The following is a 23,467-nucleotide window of genomic DNA, read 5'->3' on the forward strand; positions in this document are numbered from 1 at the left end:
GCCCGGCTCTGCCTACCACACACCTTTTGTCCGACAATCCAATAAGAGCCATTATTCCCACTCCCTGGCCCGGCTGCAGCTCGCTCTTCGGGGGTATTTTAGGTGCTTAATCGCGTCCTTTTAAGGACCTCAAATGGAGAATAACTTCCTCCTTTCACGTCGCCTGGCACCGGGACAAAGAGTTCCTGTGGCCCGGCCTCCTCCAGCAGCTCTCCCCTTAATATGTTTACGAGCAAAATTTGCCTCCGTGCGTCTGATTCACTTATGTGACCCCGCATGGGAGCTATAATATACAGTATGAATTATTATTTCTTTCCATTAGTGAAAAGTTCCCGCAGTTATTTCAACAACACAAAGAGGTTTGCCTGAATAGAATCAAACGCACCTTTTCTCATTCCTCTGATTTATTTGAATAGATGTGAAATAGACTAAAACAATTATTTTCTGCGGAAAAAAAACAATTTAAAGCAATTCAGTCTCTCCAGAGCCTAACATGTTAAAACAAATGTTTAAAAAAAAAAAAAAAAAATCATCTTTTGAGTTCAATAAGGAGAAATGCGCAATCTTGTGCGTAATTTCCTCCTCTGCGCTTCAGTGCCAAACTAGAGCACCAACAAATATTCGGACCACAAAATCAAATTTCACCCAAGCTGTGACTGTTCGTGTGCCTCTGTGTTGACGCTTAGCTTTTTTTGCGCCCACAAATTTCGGCTGTAATACACTCGAGTTAGCCGGACATGTGGATGAAATTTCATCGAATCTGACAGGTGAATCCAAACTCACATCCTTTATACAAGCAACACTGTTTTCTGAGGCGTTTTGACCAAGTTTACACACTTCTAAAAAAAAATGACCAAAATGAAAAAGCTCCATTAAAAAAGAGTTTGTGGTGAGGCTACCAGGCCCGGATCCCCTGCAGGGAGCCCTGACAGGATGTGACCGCTGTCCCTTGATGTGTTTGGGCCTGTGGGGAGCCGCCGAGGCCGCTCACGTTTCCCAAGTTCATGTTCATGAAGGCGTTGGAGGAGCCGGACGGAGGGAGGGCGGGGATGCTGGTGTATGTGCAGCTGTAGTTGGTGTTATATGCGGGGCTGTTGTATGTGTACGCCGGGTATCCGTTATAACTGTACGGGTTGGATCCGTAAGGAGCAGCAGCGGCTGCATAGCTCTGCGCGCCGCCCAGACAGGGTTTCCCATCTCGGACCAGCACCGGCACTGCGACACGGCGCGGCGGCGGAGGGTGGTGCTGCCCCGCCGCCTCCAGAGACTTGTCCTGCCGCTGCCGTTTGCACTTGTAGCGGCGGTTTTGGAACCAGATCTTCACCTGGTTCGAGGTGAGTTTGAGGGTGGTCGCCAGGTGCTCCCGCTCAGGGGCGGACAGGTAGCGCTGCTGCTTGAAGCGCCGTTCCAGCTCGAAGACCTGCGCCTGGGAGAAGAGCACCCGGGGTCTCCGCCGGCTCCTCTGCTTCTGCACCGGCCGCTCGGAGTCTCCCTGCCCGCCCTCCGATGCCTCATCTCGGGACACCAAGCCACAGCTCTCTGGGGAGGGTGGAAAGACACAAAATACGTGTCAACACATGGCCTAAAATCATGAAATCTTGTTTCCAACCGTGCGTAAAGGAGAATATTATGGACAGTCGTTCAGCCTACAACAAATACACTTTTTGTAGGTTTTGAACAGAGGCCACATCACTTTTGGTCCTCCTTAAAAAAATAATAATAAAATCAGTCACTGTAAAGACAAAAATCAAACATGGGACATTTCTTTTGTCTCATTTTAAATATTCCATAAAGTTACAAAAGCTTTTATCTAACGTACGTAACAAAAAGCTCGAAAATTATAATAACAAGACAATTACATTTACAAAACACAGGGAGAACTGGATCTGTGAAATATAATCTGCGCAGCAATAGGAATGCAGACAACCGTTTATAGTTTTCCTCAAATAGTTTATATTTTAGCGAACTGAAAAAGCCTCAAACCTCATTCTTTTCACTGTTTATATGTGGTGAATAATGACATGCAGCATGTGAGGAGGACGTGTCAGACTGCGGCTGTGTTTATTAGCGCTACTTCGCGGTGTCATTTCTTTTACAAGCCTCTTTAAACTAATTGCTGGTTTATGGTCCACACATCATAACAGGCGCGCAGCTGAACCACTAGAAAGTGTTTGACATTTCCAGACTTTACTGGATTCGTCTCAGGCCTCCTGGCCGCGGTGATACAGACTGCCACCATTTGATAGCGCTTTATTGGGATAATGTCTGGTGTCTGGAGGTGGACGAGTCGAGGACAGGCCTCTGAGGACAGATACTGTGCTGCAGAGGGTAGAAAATATCTCCGAAACACAATTTGTCTCCCTTATATTCAACAGGCTTTCTCTTTTATTTTTGCACTTTTTGTACACTTAAAAATCTGAGCAGTTGATTTTACAAGTTAAAAAAAGAGGAAGAAATGCCTTAATAAATGTAACTATTAGTTATGCTTATGCTGTCTAATTATTAAATTAATTTAATCATGTTTCCTTAGTTTTGTACAGTTGTTGCAATATAAATATGATAACTTTGATCAAATCAATCTTTCCCAGTTTTAGCAGCCAAGTTTTCTGTGCTATATCTAATCGTATTTGTTTATTCTTAAACAAACAAAAAAAGATTGCAGATCTCCTTACTTTATCACTGGATAAATCCAATAATAAAGTTAAGTCAGATTAATTTGATTTACAGAAGACTTCAGCAACTTCACATTAAGTAAATGCAGCTAAATGTAAGTAAACTTAATTAGTTATAAAGTGAACATTAATGATGATTAATAGCTATATTTACTTTCCTTTTTCAAGCATAAGGGTTTCCAAGATAAGTTTAAATAAGATAACCTTATCAGATTTTACACTGTACCTGTATTTGGAGCTGTAGTGAGTTTTAATTTTTAAAGTTACATAAGTGATCAAATAATAAAACGATGGTTAAAAATGCTGAAACAGTTAGCCACAAAAGAGCTGCAAATTTATTTAGAAAATGTGCAAAACTGATTTTCTTTTTCCAGTTGGCTCACATTGTGTTTGACGTTATGAATATCATATTTCATGGCTATAAAACTATTGCTAATTTTTAATTTTTTAACGTGCAAAGGTAAACTAAATTGTGCGTAACAGAGGTAACGTTTCTTAAATGTAGCCGTGACTTCAGTTTTCAGGTCATAGGTTAAACTGTCTTTGTGGCCAAACATGCAAATTATCTTGTAAACACCAAAATGTTACATTTAACATTCAAATCAGCTTCTTACGTTTATATTTGAAGTAGAAGCACTTTGATGTTTTTTCTGTAAAGCATTTTATAAGATATGACTGTAATAATTATTGTTACACGCGTCCTTTGTTGCCTTTTGTCTGCAGCAGCTTCAACTCACTGTTCTCCTGCTCGTCCAGCTCGGCGGCCTCCAGCTTGGCTCCCTGCAGCCCGGGATGACCGTACATGTCCGGGGACAAACTGGTGTCTCCTCGGTCCTCCTCCCGCACCGCCAGTGCGCTCAGGTACGCCAAGTTGTCCTCCCCGTCCGAGAAGGAAGGACTGTCCCGGGCCCCAGCGAGCATGCAGGACGGCGGTGTTTGGAAATGCTGCTGCTGAGGAGGAGACCCTGTTAACTGCTGCTGGGTGTGGGCCCGGTGCTGGAGGTCCAGGGAGCCGGACTGCTGCTGCTGCTGCTGCTGCTGCTGCTGCTCCAGCTTCAGGATATCCTTGACAGAAAACGGCGTGGAGGTGAGCGGGCTCTGCAGCATCATGTCATCCAGCTCCTGCTCTGCAGCACCGAGGAAATGAAGCCCACCGAGTAACATGCACGCCCCTTCTCCTTTCCCACTCTTTTTCTAACAAATAATTGAGCTTAATAGCCCCTTCTTTGGTAATTGGAGGTGTGCTAAGCCGCTGGAATTCCTCATCGCCGTAAAACGCAGGAAAACATTGGTATAAGTCCCGGTTTTGTACATGCAGGTCTCCCCTCTGACAGATATAATGTCGGGCTTTGTAAGTGGAGTTTTGGGCCGGAGCGAAGGAGCGCCTCTGCCTCCTCTGATGTCAGGGGGAGGGGTGTGAGAAAATGGAAAGTGCGTGTGGGCTCGAAGGAGAGTATTTGGGAGAGAGAGAGAGAGAGAGGGAGTCAGAGAGCGGGAAGGTGGGGCGTACGTGACGTATATTCTGGTTCTGTTTTAGGATTTGTGTGAATATGGTGGACAGAGAATTTTAGGCAGACCCCACCTTATTTAACGTGTTTGTCATTCTCCAAATTCGCATTTTTACGCAAAAAAGGATATTACAAGACGCGTTTGCATTTCTGTTCTGCAAATATATACATTAACTTTGCTTTTTTGTGTGTTAAAATATCACATTTGCAGTTTTCAGCACTGTTTAGCAGGTCAGTGCGTTTGGGTTCTTGTTTTCGTTCGTGCGTAAATCTGTGCGCTCTTTGGAGAGGCGCAGCATGTGGCACGCTCGCTGCAAAACGGTGGTGCGTCAAGGTCAACGGTCAGGTCAAGGGGTAGCAGAGTGAGGAATCTCTTTGTCTTATACTTTAACTTCAACCAAAAATGTTCCCATCGCCTCACGTTGGCAATCATTACGCACAACGAACGGGTTAATTTTGGCCAACGTTATATAAAAAGGTGACGTATTTGCTACCAAAATCTGCATAAAAACCTTTATCATCTTTCAATTGGAAGTTTAAGTGACCTTTTCTTGTCCTAAAGTGGTCGAAATAAATTGTAACAGACAGGGAATCATAGATTTACTAAGGGTCTATTAGAATATGAATATCTGCAGTCCTCATAATAACCAAAGTGATCTAAAAGATGCGTTTTTTAAATTTTCAGACTCTTCTTGAGGCCTCTCCCATTGATGACTCCTTACAAGGACTTGAAGCTGAGGTTTGTTTAAATTCTCAAAGTTTCAGAATTTAACTGTTTAGCTTAATTTGAGAAAAGATGCTCAGGTTTCCATAACTCTGTCAGACATCAGGGGAATGTGTGTTAAAGACACCAGAAAATAGAGGCTTTTCTCCCATTTTATGCAAAAGTGGAGCCATCAAAATGTCTGTTTAAAAATGTCACTCTTCTCTGGGAAACCTCCAGTGCAGCAGGAGAAAAAAAAGTGACCTGCAGACTTCATAATAGCCAAAATAAAATCCAAATTTATATTTCCAGGAAGACATCACTTTGCTGAGTTGACTCGTTATGAGGCCGTTTCCATCGGTGGATCCTACAAGGACTTTAAGCAGAGGTTTGTTGGATTTCTCAAAGTTTCAAAACTTTTACTGAAACCTGAGCAAATTGGTTTGATTTCTTTTAGAAACATGGGGAGAAGGCAATGAGCAAATTGACAACATATTGCCCAAAAATAGCAAGAAATTAGTGAAAAGTAGGGCTGGCCTCTAGCTCAGCTACTAGAGTGTGTGTCCCAAATACTGAGGCCTTTGCAGCAGTCTGGGTTCGATTGCAGCCTGTGGCCTCTTGCTGCATGTCATTCCCCCTCTCTCTTCCACATTTCCTGTCATTTTACGGCTGTCCTATCAATAAAGGGACCCCCCCACCAAAAAAAAGGAATTAGTGCAAAGTTACTCCTTTTCCCCTGAAAGTAAGCACAAAAAAATAAATAAATAAAATGACCCAAAAGTGTGTGTGTGTATATATATATAGTTTTCTTGACCCTTTTTCCTCATTTTTATTAATTTTCTTGTAGATTTATCCCCATTTTTTAAAGCTAATTTTCAGGTCCTACTAATTTCTCGCAATTTATGGGACATGTCTCACCAAGTTGGTCATTGCCTGTATTTCAATGTTTTTTAAAGGAACCAAATCATTTTGCTCAGGTTTCAAGGGGTTAAATAGTGAGAGTGTTATAAACAAACAGATCTCATAATAACTAAATTGATCTGAAAGATGCGTTTATATTTCCAGAAAGACGTCACTTTGCTGAGTTTACTCTTCTTGAGGCCGTTCCCATCGGGGGCTCCTTCCAAACTGGAAACTGAGGTTAGTTGGATTTCTCAAAGTTTTTAATGTTTAGCTACTTTTGATTTGAGACGAGATGTGCGAGTTTTCATGGACTGTCGGATTGCAAAACAGTGAAATGTGTATAAAATACTTCAGAAAATAGAGATAATTCCTCTATTTTCTATGAAAGAGGAGACACTAAAACCTGACTCTCACTCTTATCTTGGTAATTGAGAGCTAATGAGGCAACAGTGAAATCAGATAAAGAATCGGCTCTGATTTGTCACTTTTAATAAGGGGAGATCTGAGGGGTCAAGAGGTCAAATAACAGTCATTTGTAGCTATGAATTTTGCACTGTAAAAAAAGAACAAGCTGGTTCAAATAATTTTTAAAATGTTGAATTTGTCAAGCTAAGAAAATTCAGTTTCCACTTACATCTGAGTTTCTTTACCCTTTGAAACCTGCGCAAATTAGCTTTAGTAATTAACATCAAATATCATTCAGAGTGATATTTTATTTAACCCATCGGAACCTGAACATTGGCTTGATTTCTTTTAAAAGCTTGGGGAAGAAGGTAATGAACAACTTCACAAGAAATGGGCAAAAAATTGCACAAAACGACTGAAAAGTTACAAGAAAATGACCTAATATTGGGCAACAAAAAGGTCTATAAAACTCCACAAAAATATGGACTCAGAAAGTGCTAAACATGGAAAGAATATTTAAAAAAATTATGTATTGGATTTTTTTTGCAACTTATTTTTAAATATATAATTATGAAAAAAGGTTGGGTTTTTTTGCTTTTTTTTTTTTTTTACACCTTTTTTTGCAATTTGCATGACATTTTTTTGCTGGGTTGCTCATTGCATTTTCAAAAGAAATTCTCAGGTTTCAGGGGTTTAAATGCTTGTAAAAGGCATTTGAACTCAGAAAACTGATGTCAGTTCAAGTGTTAATGGGTTAATTTCAAGTCTGGCAGTGGCCCCTTTGGTATGGATCTTCTTGGTGTTAAAACACTACCTTGAGGCACAGCTGAATATTATATATATATATATATATATATATAACATGGCAATAATATAGAAAATGATTTGTCACATAAACTTCTAACCTCAGTCTAAGTTTCTCCCTCCTCTCGTCTCTCTGCCGTCCAGCAGCAGCAGCCGGCTGCTCTCGGTGTCTCTCCGGCTCTTTATCGCGGCTGTTGTATTAATAACCGCCCTGGGCCGATAAGCAGGGCCCCTCGGGCAATTAAGATTCCTCCAGGAAAAACTGACTGACGTTTTTAGCTCGAACTAATCTGCTGCTATCAGCTCCCCTTTCCGTTTTGCAGCGGGACCCCTCGCCCCTGTCACCCTGCTCCCTCCACTCCTCCTGCAGGTGTTTTCTCTGAAAACAAACAGCCTGCAATTTTAAAAAAGAAAAACAAAAAGTAAGATTTTTATTTTATAACTCAAACTTAACTCTGTTTTCATGTAATGCCCATTTAATTTAACATGTCTGGTTAAACAATGAGCTTTAACGAGACACTTAAGTGTTAAAACTTAAGAATTATTATTATTATATAAATATATATATATATATATATAAATCAATACAATTATTTGACAGAATTATTACTATTTTTAAGATATTTTTTTTCTTCATTTTTTTAAATGTCTAATTGTTGCTCATTGCTGAGGTTTCACAGGATTACTGTAATCAATATTACATTTATTTCCATGATTCTTACTGTTTTTACTTTTTGACCTTTTTTTAAATTCCTTTTTTTAAAAGGAATTTGCTTGTACTTTTTAAATTTAAAAAAATTCTGAATTATTTATTTATTTTCTACTCTTTTTTTTTTTTTTTTCATTTTTTTGGGTAATTTCTTCTGAAGTTGCTCATTGCCTTCTTCTCGTGTTTATGAAAAAATTCAGCCAGTTTGCTCAGGGTTCAAAGGGTTAACAGTTTTATCTATGAAATCATGATTCTGATGAATTGTGAGTCAGCTCTTGCTGTGCACATTTTCATATTGTGCACATTTGTGTCTAAGCTGAATCCTGATGGGGCCCCTCACAGACCTGAGCTGGGTGTCCCCTCCGCTCCTGCAGGTAGTAAATATCCTGATGTGCAGCTCTATCTATGGAAGCTGGAATCAGACACATGTATGCGTGTGTGGCTGTCCCTGTAGACTCCCCGGCGACTCTCTCCAATTCACGCTACATCATCATCAGCGCGTCCTCGTAAAAAAGTGCCAAACAAGGCCAGATAGTGTTTAGACTGGCACACAGACGCCTCCATTTACTTTAAATAAGCATTAAATCCAAAGACGCCAGGCTGAGCGCTGTGTTTTCTGTGTCACGTGGGCCAGCACTCTTCTGCCGCTTTTGGAAAAAAATAAAACAGCTCCAGTTGAAGTTAAGTGACGAGACAGTTGGCTTTGATTGGTCATCCTAGGACAAGATTTCCTAACTGGGGAATCACCAGGAGTCACTGAAGGGTGTTCTGCCTGGATTTCCAAAATGTTTCCTGGCTGATATTCATATTTTTGTCACATGCAAACAAAAGCAGAATGTTTGGTTCCAACAACAAAAATGCAAGAATCATGCAAGTACGTCAACTTAAGTATTTTTATTGAGTAAAATAAGCTCATCTTATTGTAAACCCTCCAAAATAAACTAGCAAAATTGGCAGCATGGCACTTTTAATTAAATAAAAATATAATTTAATAGTAACGTCACCTGTGATTATGCACTCATTACGACATATTGTCATGTTACACAGTCCACAGTGTAACCAGAAGTGCTTAAATGGGATTTCTTGAGGAGACAAATGGGTGATATTCCCTTTTTTTGTTATTGTCTATTTGGCTTAGATCTGAAAACTTTTAAAAACTCCCTAAAGAGCCTGAAATGCTCCCAGATATACAACAAAATATGTGTAACATGGGAAGAAGCAACAAAAGGAAAAAATGACCCCAAAATATGCAATGAATTAGTAAAAAGTCCAAGAAAATTACTTGAAAATTAGCTATCAATAAATAAATGAATCAATTAATTTATTAAAAATGAAAAAGGGAAATGGTGCTTAAAAATTACAATAATTGTGTAAAATAATTTAAAACATATAAGTATAATAATTGGCTATAAACATAGTTTTTCTTTTTTCCCCTAGACATTTTCCCCCAACTTTATATATATTTTTTTCAATCTCTACTAATTCACTGCAAAACGGGCTGCAATATAACCTTCAGCACAATGTTGCACCTTCAATGTGCGTCCAATAAAAGTGCTTGTTTTTGCCACTGACGGGCTCAGATTGTTCCAGTTAGTGTCTGATAAAACAAAACGTTTTAACTTTCACTCAATCTAGTCTGTTTGTCATTGTGTCTCGTGCAAGGAGACATCTGCTTTTGAAGTCTTGCAATACGAGTTGTTACAGGCAGACATGACAAACAGAAGTTCATGGTAAAGAAAACGTTTTTTTTTTCTAGTCAGACATTTATAATAACGATCTGAGCCTGTCAGTAGCAAAAACAAGCACTTTTAGTGGATGTAAATTAACAGTGCGCTATAGCCTGACGATTACGTTGCAGTCTGTTTTGCTCAATACCAGACCAATTTCTGAAACTATTGTTCCCGTTAGTCACGTAGACTCAAAAACATGGGAAAACAGGGTCCAGGTTGAAAAGTTCCGAGGGTTTCCTTTAAGGTTAGGGGCCGCTCATCGTCATGGTTACAGTAATAAGTACCTGGTCAAAGTTAGGGAACGATCATAGCCATGTTCTTCAAAAAAAATCAAAACAAGCAGCTTTCTTCGGTGATGAAGTTCGAGGTTTTGTTGAGCCGTCCTCCTTCTACAAACTTCATTGCTGTATAATAACATAATAATATTTCTGCTTTTGGATTAACAGGGGAAAAGACTCATGAGCTTCCGGTTGTTATTTTTAATTGCAAACACATGAAAGCATTAAAAAGGACAGGTTAACATGAAAATGTCTCCAATGATACAAACATATATGTTTTTGAAATTAAAGGAAGATACACTCTGATTTTGTAATTGTCCCCAAAATCCTGCTGCTTTACAAAACCTTTTTTGGCCTTTTTTTAGCTCTTTGTTTGCGTGGGTGATCCTCAGGGGTCATGAGTAGGACCTCTGAGGTTTTATCGTGTTGCAGGACGGCCTGCAGAGGACTGTGAGTTTATATCCAACAAACTGCAGAGTGAGACTCAGATAAACGTCCATCAGGAGGAAGGAGGTTGTTCAGTTTGTGCGACGTGACTGCTGCTGACAGAGCTGGAAGGAAGAGTGTGAGCTCTGTGCAGCTTCTGTTTGTCCTGTTATCTGTCACACAAACAGAGATAAGTCAGTGAAATCTCAGAGCTTTGAAGGGTTACATTACCTTAAACTCAGCCTCAGTTTACTGAAAGTGTACAACAGTCTTTTTTCTTTAAATTTAAAGATAAAATGTCTAATATGTTTTGTTTTTTTTTACTTTTTAGTCTATCTTTTATTTAGAGTCCACTGATGGTAGTTGTCATATCCTTTATTATAGTATAAATAGCAACACCACAGTGTAGAAATACTCTGTTACAAGTAGAAATCTTGAATTACTTAATATGCCTATAGTGAAAGTACAAAAGTATCAGCTTAAAAATATATTAAAAGGACCATAAGTGAAAGTACTCATTATGCAGACAAATTATACTTTTTACAACAATGTATTTAATATTACTGGATCATAATCACTGATAGAATAATGTAGTGTCACTTTAAGTGTTCCAGCTGGTAAACCTGTGGCTTATTTTAATTTACTAATACATTAGTGTGTATTTTCTCATATATAATAAATGTGTAATATTTCAAAATTAAAATTATTTTTTAAATTATTTAATATTTGAATTTTAAATGATCATAATTAAATATGTTAAAAGAATATTTGAAAAATAAGAAAATACTTTTAAAAGTAGTATAAGCAATATTATATGTTGTAATAATATTCTAAATCTGCAAAATATATCAAATAAATGTAGTAAAAGTGTCATATATCCCTCAGAAATGTGGTGGAGTATTCAGTTAGGTGTCCATGAATATGAATTATTCAGATCAAGTACAAGTACCTTTAAAGTAGGCCACTTAAATCCAGTACTTGACTTAATTTATGTATTTACTTTTATGTTTTCTTACTGCCAGTTAAAGTATTTATATAATCGACATGATATGCGGTGATTTGCACAATAAGCAGAACATATAAAGTAAATCATAGGTATCCTGTCTTTTCTGATGCTGCTAATGATATAATGCTCCCTTAATGTTCCCTGGAAATTGTTTTTGGGAGTAAGAGCTTGTTGTTCTCTTGGATATAACCTATTTTTAAGATTATCACATTACTCCTAATAACTGCAGGGGTCTTTTTTTGTCTGGAGGCAGAAACTTTTCTGTTATTTTAGTTATTATTGGATTTTAGAGAGCAGCGTGCAGACTTAGTGTGGATGCATGGTATTTCTCTCTGTCTCTCGCTGTGTGTGTGCGTGCGTGTGTGTGTGTGGTTGTGTGTGTGGTTGTGTTTTGAACGGGGGTAACAATAGGAAATGCTACACCTCTTGTCTGCTGTCATTTTCGGCCCGGCAGAGGCGCCAGGCGGCTCTGGATGGTTGGATGGAGAGAGGAGAGATAATCTCAGCCAACCCCTTCAATGCGTGTGTGTGTGTGTGTGTGTGTGTTTATGCGTGTGCGTGCAAGTGTGTGCGTGCAGCGGACAGTTTTAGAGATGTGATGTGCAACAGAGACACTAAAACTTTATGTTAAACGCTAAAGAGCACGAAAACACACTTGTAACGTTAAAACATTTAGACTAAACTGTTTCTCGGCTCCGTGTAATCAAACAGACTGTGATGTGCGTCCAACAGTCAGCAAGAAAAAGAGACCAGGACACGGTTTATTTTGGGCTAAATATGCTGCTCGGGTTGCGATGCCATAGAACTCTGTATAATACAAACATCAACACCTATGGCGGAATATAAAATAATGTATTTCATATAATATGTACAATGGCATTTGCAATTTTATTTATATAGGACATTTAATTAGAGGTAAACTCAGCATGCTTTACTCTGAAAGACAATACGAAAACATAGAAAGCATAAAAATATAAGAATATAATAATAACATGAGTCATCAACATAATAAAAAAGATTACACAAAAACATCAATACAATCAAATATAAACCCCTACGCTAAATAAATAAATAAAAATGAGGAAAAGTTTCCGATAAAGTTTCAGAGTGAAGGAGTAAATTGCACCAATAAAATCTCTTTATACTATTGAATATAAACAATTCTATGGTGACATGATTGTAAAAATATATGCACTCTGAAAGTGTTTGGAAAAGGTAAAGCAATGGGGGAAATGACAAAATTTAAGAGAAATTCCGGCAGTTTAACCCCCCCAACATTTTTCCGTGATGAGGAAACGCGTCATCGAGGTTTTTTTAAAGCGCTTCCCTTGCAGATTATTTTTTAGTAAAACGTAATGTTTTTAAAAAATACATTTTCTTCTATTATAAACGTGCAGAAAGCATGATTCTGTTTTATAATTTGAGAGTTTCTACTAAATTTATCACGAATGTGGTTTTAACAAAAGTAATATATCAATCTGATACTTTTTTGGTTATGATGTCAGCTGTCTGATCATTTTCTATTTTACACCAGAATAATCACAGAAATACAGATTTAACTGATATGTGGTTTGAATTCTGATTTTTTTTTCACAAATATATTCAATATTATTTTTTTCTCGTCTTGAAATGGAAAAACCTAAATTTGGCATAATACGAAATGTTATATAAACATTGTGTTCAACGTGTACGAGCACTGATGGAAACACTTTAAAATAAACACTGCCAGAGGATCTTTATCTTTTTAGAAATACTTTTATAATAATTTGAAGACTTGTTAATATTTTTGTATCCAAGCAAAAACAGAAAAAAATGTATATTTTTGACAGAGATGATGTGATCTTCCACTCTTCGCCTCTCTGCCTCCGCGCGTAAAAGTTCGCGCGTCTCGGTGCCTACCGCCTAAAGGCCAGTCGCGCACGGGTGCAGTCGCGCGTGCGCGCGTGTGTTTAGATAGCCTCGGCCTGCAGCCAGTAATAGCTCCATTAAGCAGAGTGGGAGACGCTATCTCAGTGATCCGTAACGTCTATGTCCGCCCGGCAGGACACAACCAGCGGCCACATGCACCTCTCCAGGAGGAACGGCTCAGTTTCCCAAAAAACAACGCCTGGATTCATGGAAACTGAACTAATTGGAGCAAGAAAGCACATATTTCCTTACACATTATTTGTCTAATATTAATGTATAAAAAGAATGAGAAAAAAAAGAAAAGAAAAATAAGAAATTTCACTTTTTTCACCAGAAAAAAACAATTGTGAGTTTAAACCTCCTCTCTGCTGATGTATTTGGCTCTCATTCAGAGCTCCGAGTCGTTAAAATTTGGGGACAGGCCTCTATATCTCTCACACACAACCCCAAATACACTGCATGACGCAACCGGCTCTGTTTATGAACCCGCCCGGCCTGCTGTATAAATTGTGGCGTTGAATGGTTTACCTAATGGGACTTCTGTTTCTCGTTTTCTGTCACCCGGCACGCCAGACTCCGCTGACAAACGACCGACTTTTACCGGCAGAGGAATTCCTGATTTATGTGGGAAATGAAACGAGAGCGAAAAGAGTTTTTTTCTGCTTCTTAACCATGCAAATAAAGTAAATGATCTCCACCCCGCAGCCATTAGGACCGGGAGATTTGTATATAAACGCGCCAGAGGAGAGGAGTCCTCCAAAGTGATAGATGTGTGTTTTGTTATTTTGTTTCTCATATTGTGGCGCGATGGAGGAGGCATAAACTTGAGCTGGATGCAGAGAGGGAGGGAGACCCGCCGCCCAGTTATATCGACTCCTAAAGCCTCCACTTCCATTGTTATTACTGCAGAGGAAACAAGTCGTTACAGCCACGGCGCAGAGATTTATGACCGTGTTGTTTCTGAACTCAAGTAGAAATTTCCAGAGAGGCTTGTTGGTTTAATTTAATGAGAAAACCACGCAGAGGCAGAGGCGCGCCTCCAGAAATAAAAAAAGAGCTTTTAAGGCTCTTTAGTCTTATCACACCGCCTGGATTAATTTTCTCATCGCTCTCAACGAGTGGAGAATTTTCATGATGAATAATTTCCTCAGATAAACTCAGAAACCACGTGATGATTCCTCCCGGAGAAGTCTGTCTGTCTGTGTATAAACTGGGGGGCATTAGTGCCTCCAGGGGGGAGACAGACCACTCCATCACGGCGCAGACAGTCCGGATTCCCCCTCCTGCACCATTAGAGCCCCATTCGCCCTTTTTTCTCTCACTGAGCGTCTCCTTTATCAGCTCTCTATCTCCCAAACAGCGTCCAGCCGGGCTGCTTTACAACCTGCACAGGGCTTCAGCCATCAATCACTGCGCTGAGCTCCGCCAGGCTCCGGCCGAGGCTCCGGCGCTCTGCTCCGCCGTCAGGACGCTTCTCTGGATGTCACAGCGGACTGCACACTAACTGCGCATTTTTTCAGCTATAAAAGGCTATATTTGCGTAACTTTTTAGATAGTAGCACATGCATTAACCCCCTGAAACCTGGATTGATATCAGTTTTCTTGTGCTGCGTGCAGAGGCCTTTCACAAGCATTTGAGACCTCTGACACGTGCGCAAAGTGGTTTGATTTCTTGTGAAAAGATGGAAGAAAGGCAATGAGCAATCAGGCAAGACATGCCCTGAAAATGCAAAACGCAAATACATTGGTAGAAAATTAACAAAAAAGGGAAAATTGACCAAAAAAAACAAAAAAAAAAACAACAATTGTTACAATTCTATATGTTTTTCATTGAGCTATTTTCGGGTTATTTCCTTTTTTGTTGTGATTTTGTTTATTTATTTATTTTAAATTTTGAGTGCTAATTTTCAGAAAAGTTTCTTGTAACGTTTAAAAATGTCATACTAATTTTTAGGATAATTTCTTACAAAACTGGTCAGTGCTTTTTTCTTATGTTAAAGAAAAAATAGCTCGAGTTTCGAAAGGTTTAAAAGCATTTTAAGCATGCAATACAACCGTAAAGCTGGGGACTCTCCCAAATTTTAGTGAATTTCCGTTAAATTTCTTAAAGATGAAGGAAATGAATCAGAAAAAACTTAATGTCTTCAGAAGACGCACAAACTTTTGATCCACGTTTTGAGCAAGAAATACAAGCAGAAAGCGAAGGCTTTAGGAAATGAATTCTTTCTCAAATGTCAGTTTTCTTAAAGATGTATAAGCAGAATTTTTTTTTAAATCTATAATCAGATACAGAAATATTGTGCAAATTTCCACCAGGCAATCCTAAAAAAATCGAGTGAAACTCTTCAAAAATAAACAAACAAATAAATAAAACAACCCTTTTTCGCTTTAATATGCTCTGGCTACAGGCACATTATGGGATACATTTGCGTCCAACAAACGTGAACTAGACAAACTGTTTATTTTTGGCCAAAACTTCAAGCATTAAAAGCCACTTTGTCTCTCTGCGTCTTTTACGCAAATATCAAACACAGGCTGCGTCATCTTTAATGCATTATCCATTAAATGCTTTTAAACTTTTCTGAGTGGCTCCAACGTTTTGGACTTTCCTCTTTGGTCTCCAGTATCTAACCCTCAAAGAATAACCTTCAAAACGTTAATAGAGGAGCAGAATTCGTCCTTAATGCACGGCCTTTTAATATTTTTGGTATTTTATTTTGCTATACCCGAAACCATCTTTGCCGTCCTTTCAGACGAATAATTATTACACGAAGTTGGAATATATACAGTATTCTCCAGTATGGTACTGAAGGGCTCCAGGGCCCCTGGAAAACTGCTCTGCTGTCCTGCAGGAGCTCACTTGTTCAGAAGATGCAGAGAAAGTTCCCACTCACACGACCTCTGTCAGCCCTGATGAATTAACCTCGAAGATTGAAAGATTCTCTGCAACTTGTTAACCAAAAGCGGTGCAGCGACATGTTGCAACTGAAGCAAGTGCGCACAAAATCTCTCAGTTAAAATATTTTTTGAAACTTTTTTGTGTGGAATAAAAAGGCAGAGCCTCCGTTTTTATGATATAAATATCAGACGCACAAATGTCAACTGTCTTCATTAGTTTAGATTATTTGTTTCACATAATTCAAAGCACGATGGGGATAAAACATATGAAAAGTGCATGTGAGGATGTGGTGGAAAACTGTACTGGCTAATGTGAAAACCACACCCAAACAGTAGAATAGTAAACAACAAGCACTCAAAACATTTAGTTGCTAAAAATTCAGAATCACAGTTTCTGCCTTGATGTCATTACATTTATTAAAAATATAATTTGTTGTTAAAAATAATCCTAAATAGTGTAACTAAAAGAGTCAGTGTTGATGTTGGTCCGTTTACTTAAACTCGGTCAGCGCACTTTGTTCGCTTTTACGCACGGGTTTGAATTACGCACGGGAGGCCACGTATCGACTGGTGCGCATACGTGTCATACCACGCGCGTTCTCGATGACCTGCCAGTCACCCCCTCCCTCTGCTGGATGACGGGGACCCCCGCTACCCGCGGCTTGCCGCAGCCGGTCCCCGAGCGGCTCTCCGTGTTTAGGCGGAGGAAGGGCCTGTTTCCTGGACCAGGCTAAACACGGGCCTCCGGAGCGCCGCGCGCAGGCGGGACCGGCCCGCTTCTGGCCGGACGGACACCGGCAATAGATCACTTCGACCACCGGAGGCCCCGGGGGCCGGGCGGGCAGAGGCGCACAGCTGGGAAGGCTCCGGAACAGAAGGGGGGTCAAGGGCCCCTGCACCGCCGCTGCTCGGGAGTTTGTCATCGTTACGCCCGCGGGATGACAGCAGGGCGGAGGGCTGGAGGATGTTTATTGCTGCTTCTCAGGGAAGTTTCCTGCCATTAACTTTCACTTTCACTTCCAGAGTGGAGACATTTACAAGGTCTTCATCTGCCCGAAACCCGCGCTTTAGAAATCCCACATTAATTCCCCTTTTCACTGCAAATAAAACAGATTTGGTCACTTAAAGCTGCGATGGGAGTCCAGAGGACGTTAAACGGGAAACAGCGCCAGAACAGTGACTTCCACACTCACAGTGAAATATGGATTTTTTTATCTTAACATAAAGCACTTTAAAACTGCTTTATGGAGTAATTCCTCTAAAGTCAAAGTTTTTGTGAGGAGAAAGTGAGTGATGCCTGATAAGATGTCATTTAGTTATTAATGATTAGATCATCAGGTGAACACATGGGCAGATTATGAGACCATGGGCCCCTGCAGGCTCACAAAAGGCCCCACTCTTTCAGATAATTTTGCATCTTTTTGGTTGTTTTTGTGTGTCTTTGTAGTTATTTGACATGGTTTTTTTTTGTTGTTGTGTCTCTATGTTGTATTTTTGCATCTATTGTGGTTGTTTTGTGTCTCTTTGTAGTCATTTTGTGTGTGTTTTGGTCATTTTTGTGTCTCTATGGAGTAGTTTTGTCTTTTTTGGTTCTTTTGTGTCTCCTTGTAGTCATTTTATGCAGTTGTTTTGCCCACTTTTGTAGTTATTTTGTGTCTCTTTCTGGTCATTTTATGTCTCTTTCTGATCGGTACATGCTAATATTAGCTATATTTTGGCAGTGAAGGTCAGGAGGGGCCCTGGCTCTTAAGGCCACTGTGCAAAAAGCCCCACCACCTCTCCCATATGTGGAACAAGACACACTGACTGTGTGGAGATTTTTGCCTCTTTAGTTGTTGTTTTTTGCATCTCTTTGTGGTCCATGCAAATCTTTTTATGTCTCTTTGAGGTAATTTTGTGTCTTTTTTGGTTGTTTTGTATCTCTTCGTAGTTGTTTTCATTGACACCTTCTGCAACCCAAATCTCCACAATGCTGTGGGAGAATTTCCCCCAGGATAAATCTTCAGAAACTCAACAGCTAAACTGATGATTTTAGAGCTTTTTGAAACAAAATCGTAGATTAGAGTTTCCCAAAGTTTTGATGACGGAGTGCCCTTTTAGAGAGAAAGCATATGATCAGAAACCACACAGGAAAAGTGCACATATTATGACTTTTTATAACATATTTTCCCGTACTGTCATTTTTCATTATTTTTTTGATGAGATAATAACACTTAAAAAAAAACTATACATTTGACAGTGATGTAGCCTTCATACCACTCATGTTCCATTTTTGTTTTGCACTTTTTAGTACGTTTAAAAGTATTGAGAAAGAGATGGTGCTGTGGTTAACATTAACTGTACCAGCCTACAGCAGTACGGCAACACTCCTTGGACAAAACACCATATTCTTAGAACCAGCAATAACAATAATAATGATAATATGCTAAGTTTCTTTATGATTACATTTGCGAAATCAAAAAAATCAGATTTTAAAACACACAAACAGCGTACAGATGAAGTGTGCTTTTATCTCTGTCAAAATAGCTAAATTAAAAACATTCAAAAAGGAAGAAAAAATGAGAAATGTGTCTGTACATGTTTGTTTATGTGCGTGTCTCTGCTTTGTATGTCCATGTTTACCTGCAGGCATGACACTAGTGCACCTCAGGCTGTGTGTGAACGGTGTATTATATGTGTACAGTACATGTGTACCTGTGTGTGTGTGTTTCAGTACCTGTGAGTGTGTATCAGGTGTTTTGGGGTCGAGTTTCCTCTGAACTGAACTTGATGCTGAAACTCAGTCCAGTGAATCAACTAATGAGCCTGTCGGACATGTAATTAGCTTTAGAGACGTGTAATAATGCTGGCAGCCCTCCATCTGACACTTCATTAATATGAGTGTCTGTGTGTGTGTGTGTGTGTGTGTGTGTGTGTGTGTGTGTGTGTGTGTGTGTGTGTGTGTGTGTGTCAGGCTTAACACTATAGAGACACACAGGAAAGACGTCTTTCACTGTCCCGTCCTTCCTGGGTTTTGTTTCTTTACCTTAATATTCTTAATGGAGCGAAAGCCAGCAGTTCAGCCTCCAAACTTCCTCTCAAAAAGTTATTTTTATGATGATTCAGGCAACAATTTGGCTTCGTAGATCCTCTGTGAGCAGGTGGTCTAATATTCATAAATGTAAAATATGGAAATATTGTGGCGGAGTAAACGTGGCTTCCAAAAGACCAAGATAAAGTCAACATAAAGAGCAATCATGTGTCCACGTTTACATTTAGAAACTGTAGAATATTCATGTAAAATACATATTTTCTGTTATTTTGACCCTTATTTTTGTGTTATTATTACGATTTTGTTATTCTTTCAGTTGACTTCTTTCAGGTGAATGTGTAGATTGACAGTCAGTGTCATCTTTAATAGTAAGTTTACACAACTGCAAAATATCTGACCTTATTTCACATTTTAATAATCATATCTGACGGATCACTGCGAGAAAACTTTGAATAAACCCTTTGAAACATAGAAAGACGTCAGTTTTCCTGTGCTGCCTTCAGACGCTGTTTACATGCATTTAAACCTTTAAAAGCTTGAGCAAATTGGTTTGATTTCTGTTGGAAATATGGATGAAAAGCCAAAGAGCAACTTGGCAAAGATGTCCTGCAAATGACAAGAAATGAAAAAAACAAAAAGACTTAAAAAATATCATTTTTAAAAAAGGGAGCAAGAGAAAGATAGAGAAAGAGAAAATTATTAAAAGTGAATGAAAATAGGCAAAATGATTATTAAAAATTGTTTAAAATGTATAGAAAGTTATATAATAATAATATTGAATCATATTTATTTATCATTTGAGGTTTTGTGTTGTTTTTTGTTTTCTAACATTTAATCATCATCATTTAACATTTTTTTCTTTTAATTTTTCCCTAAATTTCAGGTAATTTTCTTGTATCTCATAACTCGTATCTTCTTCCCATGTTAACAAAAGTTATAGAGCCACTCTGTTCAGGTCTCACAGGGACAACCTTGACCCTGCACATGTGAAGTGTCTCTGTGAGCTCATCACATGTGAGAGAAGAAGAATTCACATATATGATGTGTGACGCTTGAAAATCCCGTCGTGAAATGAAATAAACATGTTTTGAATGTATAAATTCACATCAGTAAGAGAGGACATATATATCGTTAGAAATGTTCCTTATCAGTCAGGCTCTACGTACACTTAGCATGTCGTGTATGTCGTGTGTGTGTGCATGTATATACTCACGGTGTTGCGTTTATGTGTGTGTGTTCATCATGGCAGCAGGTTGCATGTGACCTCGTTGACCTGCGCTGGATTAAGCAGCTAATATATCTGTGGAATGATTCTGCAGGTCTAATCATAGCAGAGGTAAGGTGTCTGCTGTGCACACACACACGCACACACACACACACACACACACACACACACACACACACACACACACACACACAAACAAACAAACAGGAGCTGTGTTGTTTGAGGCCTTGACAGGAGCCAGTGGTCTTGTAGTGCTGATGGTTTGATTGACATGTTTGCCAGCATGCAGTGGGTGGGGTTTAATGTACACACACACACACGCACATTCTCTTACTTCTTTGTCCACACCCTGAAATAGTCCTCGGCCTAACGGAGAAAGAATGACACACACACAAATACACACCTCAGCAATGCAGGAGTGCTCACGTCATGTACAGGCCTGTCCTCACTGCTCTGTGTGTGTGTGTGTGTGTGTGTGTGTGTGTGTGTGTGTGTGTGTGTGTGTGTGTGTGTGTGTGTGTGTGTGTGTGTGTGTGTGTGTGTGTTGGCAAACAGATCAGAGAGCTGGAAACATGACATGAAGTTCTCTCTGCTGCTGCATCTGAGCGCTGACAGGAATGTGGGGAAGTGTCGGCGGCGTTCTGACGCTGTGATGTGACGGCGTGAAGCCGCCTGCAGTCACGTTTCATTCTGACATGCAGAGCTGCATGTCATCAATCTGCATAATGAAATCAGCCAAAAATATAAAACGCTGACGTTTCCTCTCCTGCACAGCATGTGAGATGGATCCGGACGTCGGCCCTTCAGAGCTGATGAGACTCTCAAACTGTCAAATTCTAAAGAATTCAGCGAAAAATATATATTTCTATAAGTGATCTGAAGATCCTAAACAAGTACAATGAGTTTATTTCTTTGCCATAGGACTGTGTGTACTGAAGGCTGTTTGCATCATCTTGAGTCTTCGAGCATGATTTCACAAACTTGATGTGTTTGCTGGCAGCCGATACGCCAGCCACGTTTCTGCAAAGCAGGAATTTGTTATATTTGCACGTTTCATATTTGTATCAATGTTTTTAATGTGAGGTAGTACATGAGCTGATTTTACAGTGTTTTTCTTCATTTTATTTCTCATTAAAGTCATTTTGCGTATTTTTTGGTCGTTTTGTGTCTATATGGCATTCATATGAAAGCTGTCCTGTTCATACAGACACGTTTCGGCGCCTTTAATACCGCCTATGGAGGCTTAAAGGCGAAACAACTTTTATACAGAACGGGGAAGCGACGTAACGGCGCAACATTCCCGTCTTGAACATGCAGCTTTGGTCTAGGGCTTTTGTCATTGGGCAGTGGAGATGACGGTGGGTGGTGCAACAACTTGGCGAGACGACTGCCAAAACTGGTTGTTTTTTTAGCAACCTGTTTTTCCGGCTGATTTCTCGCCATTGATGCTATTTTTCTAGCGAGGATAGTGCCACAAAAAGTCTTTTTTTTTCCTGAGACATCACTGTGTTTCCTGCTAGGATTGTGCCAAAACACGATCTTTTCCTAACAATAACCATATGCTTTTTGTACCTAAACCTACCCACACGTTAACCACAGCGTTAGTGAAATGCAAAGAAAGTTTCACCGTGTCTGCTACATAATAGCGTGCAATTGTAACAGAGGAGTGGTTTGCAGAGATGTACAATGCCAACATTTTTTCAGGAAATTTGTTGGTCGAAACGGCCTCCACTATCTGTCCAAACTCTCCCAACAAAAGTCTTTAAGACCCCGTTCAAACTGACTTTAGTGCTGCATGAAAGAAAAACACCTCTTCCTCATTCATTTCAGTGAGAACAGCAGAGGTGCCAACATACGGGGCTCCAACAAAGAACAGCACGGTCGTCTGCCAAAAAATGTTGAACTTGGTCCAACGAACCTTAAGTTCACATTCCTGGTAGATCACTGGTTCTGTTGTTTATCTCGCGGTTGTCGTTTTGAAAGATATGTAATGGGTGCCACATGGTTACCATCCAGAAAATTCATCTCACAGGGCTATAAACTGTTGTGCAGTGTTTTGGTGTCTGTGTCTGTTACTCAAACTGGACTTCCTGGATGATATTTCGTGTCTCAGCTGTACATTAAACAAAACATCCCCCAAAGCGCAGCCCTCTGTGTTGATTTACAGAAGTGTTTTCACCTGCTAATACAGAAAAACACCCGAATCCGACTCTTTCTATCAAAACCTTTAAAAACATTTAGTAAAGCAGTGACAGGTTGATGCAGCCACTATCGACACGGAGATCACCTAATCCAGTTAAAGTCCGACTTAGGTGTTTAAATGATGGAATTGCTCGACTTCCAGTTGCATTATCCGATTTCGAGAAATTCAATTTAGTCCGATTTCAGTCCAACTTACATGTTTACACGTATTTTGAAAGTCCAGTTTTAGTCAAACGAACATGATAATTGGACCTTTTCTATCATCATATAATCATACTGAGTGATTACAGTAAATTGGAAAGTGATAGCTGAGGTCCATTTGAGAGAAACTTCCAAAATGTTGAGCATCTGTCTCTCTCTTAGTAAGTAATTTAGGAGGAGAAAAATCTCCATGTGTCCCTGAAACGTGTTGTGCAGCAGCATGAGGAGGACAGCTGTCCCTCAGCTGCCTGAGACAACGTTCATGCAGCCTGCTGAGGAGTCCTTGAGCAAGACACGACGCTCCCTCCAGCTCCTGGTTTGCTGTTCTGTACCTGACTTTGACCTCTGACCTCCACATGAAGCAAACTCCTCATATTGGGAATTTATAAAATCTTAGACTACATAAAATCACAACGTAAAGTTGAATCTGACTCTTCCCTGTGTGTGTGTGTGTGTGTGTGTGTGTGTGTGTGTGTGTGTGTGTGTGTGTGTGTGTGTGTGTGTGTGTGTGTGTGTGTGTGTGTGTGTGTCTCTCTCTCTCTCTCTCTCTCTCTCTCTCAGCTCTTCCATCTGTTTGATGGATCATTTCGCCGTCGACTCTCTGCTGGAGGAGAAAAATGTCCTGACACTTCCTGCTCCCCCGGACCGAATTCAGGCACCTGGGAGCTCAGCTGTTGCAGGATGTGGGAAACCGCAGGACTCTCCCAGGACCTACCAGTAAAACACACACTCACACACACACACACACACACACACACACACACTCACAAACACAGCAGGTGTGTATCAGCAGCCAGGAGGACCACAGTGTTGATAGTACTCAGAGTGTTTGTGCTGCTGCACTCGAGATCAAACAGA

General features: G+C 39.8%; 1 protein-coding gene and 1 long non-coding RNA gene across 2 annotated transcripts in view; one reads left to right on the top strand and one right to left on the bottom strand.

The window, feature by feature from the left end:
* Positions 1-523: 523 nt before the first annotated feature.
* LOC121941493 (homeobox protein Nkx-2.5-like) lies at positions 524-4,047 on the bottom strand. The gene is made up of 2 exons (XM_042484289.2): positions 3,410-4,047; positions 524-1,539 (listed from the first exon to the last, which is right to left on the bottom strand). Exons 1-2 carry the CDS (start codon positions 3,834-3,836, stop codon positions 896-898), a joined length of 1,071 nt encoding a protein of 356 aa, XP_042340223.2. The 5' UTR covers positions 3,837-4,047; the 3' UTR covers positions 524-895.
* Positions 4,048-4,213: 166 nt separating this feature from the next.
* LOC148190062 (uncharacterized) overlaps positions 4,214-23,467 on the top strand; it is a 30,555-nt gene continuing 11,301 nt past the window's right edge. Inside the window, exons 1-6 of the long non-coding RNA XR_015776089.1 lie at positions 4,214-4,658; positions 4,866-4,919; positions 5,196-5,271; positions 5,949-6,023; positions 20,231-20,317; positions 23,171-23,326. This is a non-coding gene — a long non-coding RNA (uncharacterized LOC148190062). The remainder of the gene's footprint in view (positions 4,659-4,865; positions 4,920-5,195; positions 5,272-5,948; positions 6,024-20,230; positions 20,318-23,170; positions 23,327-23,467) is intronic.

Source organism: Plectropomus leopardus, chromosome 3 (genome assembly GCF_026936395.1).
Source record: "Plectropomus leopardus strain MGB_pleo_1.0 chromosome 3, ASM2693639v1, whole genome shotgun sequence".
Lineage (NCBI taxonomy): Eukaryota > Metazoa > Chordata > Actinopteri > Perciformes > Serranidae > Plectropomus > Plectropomus leopardus.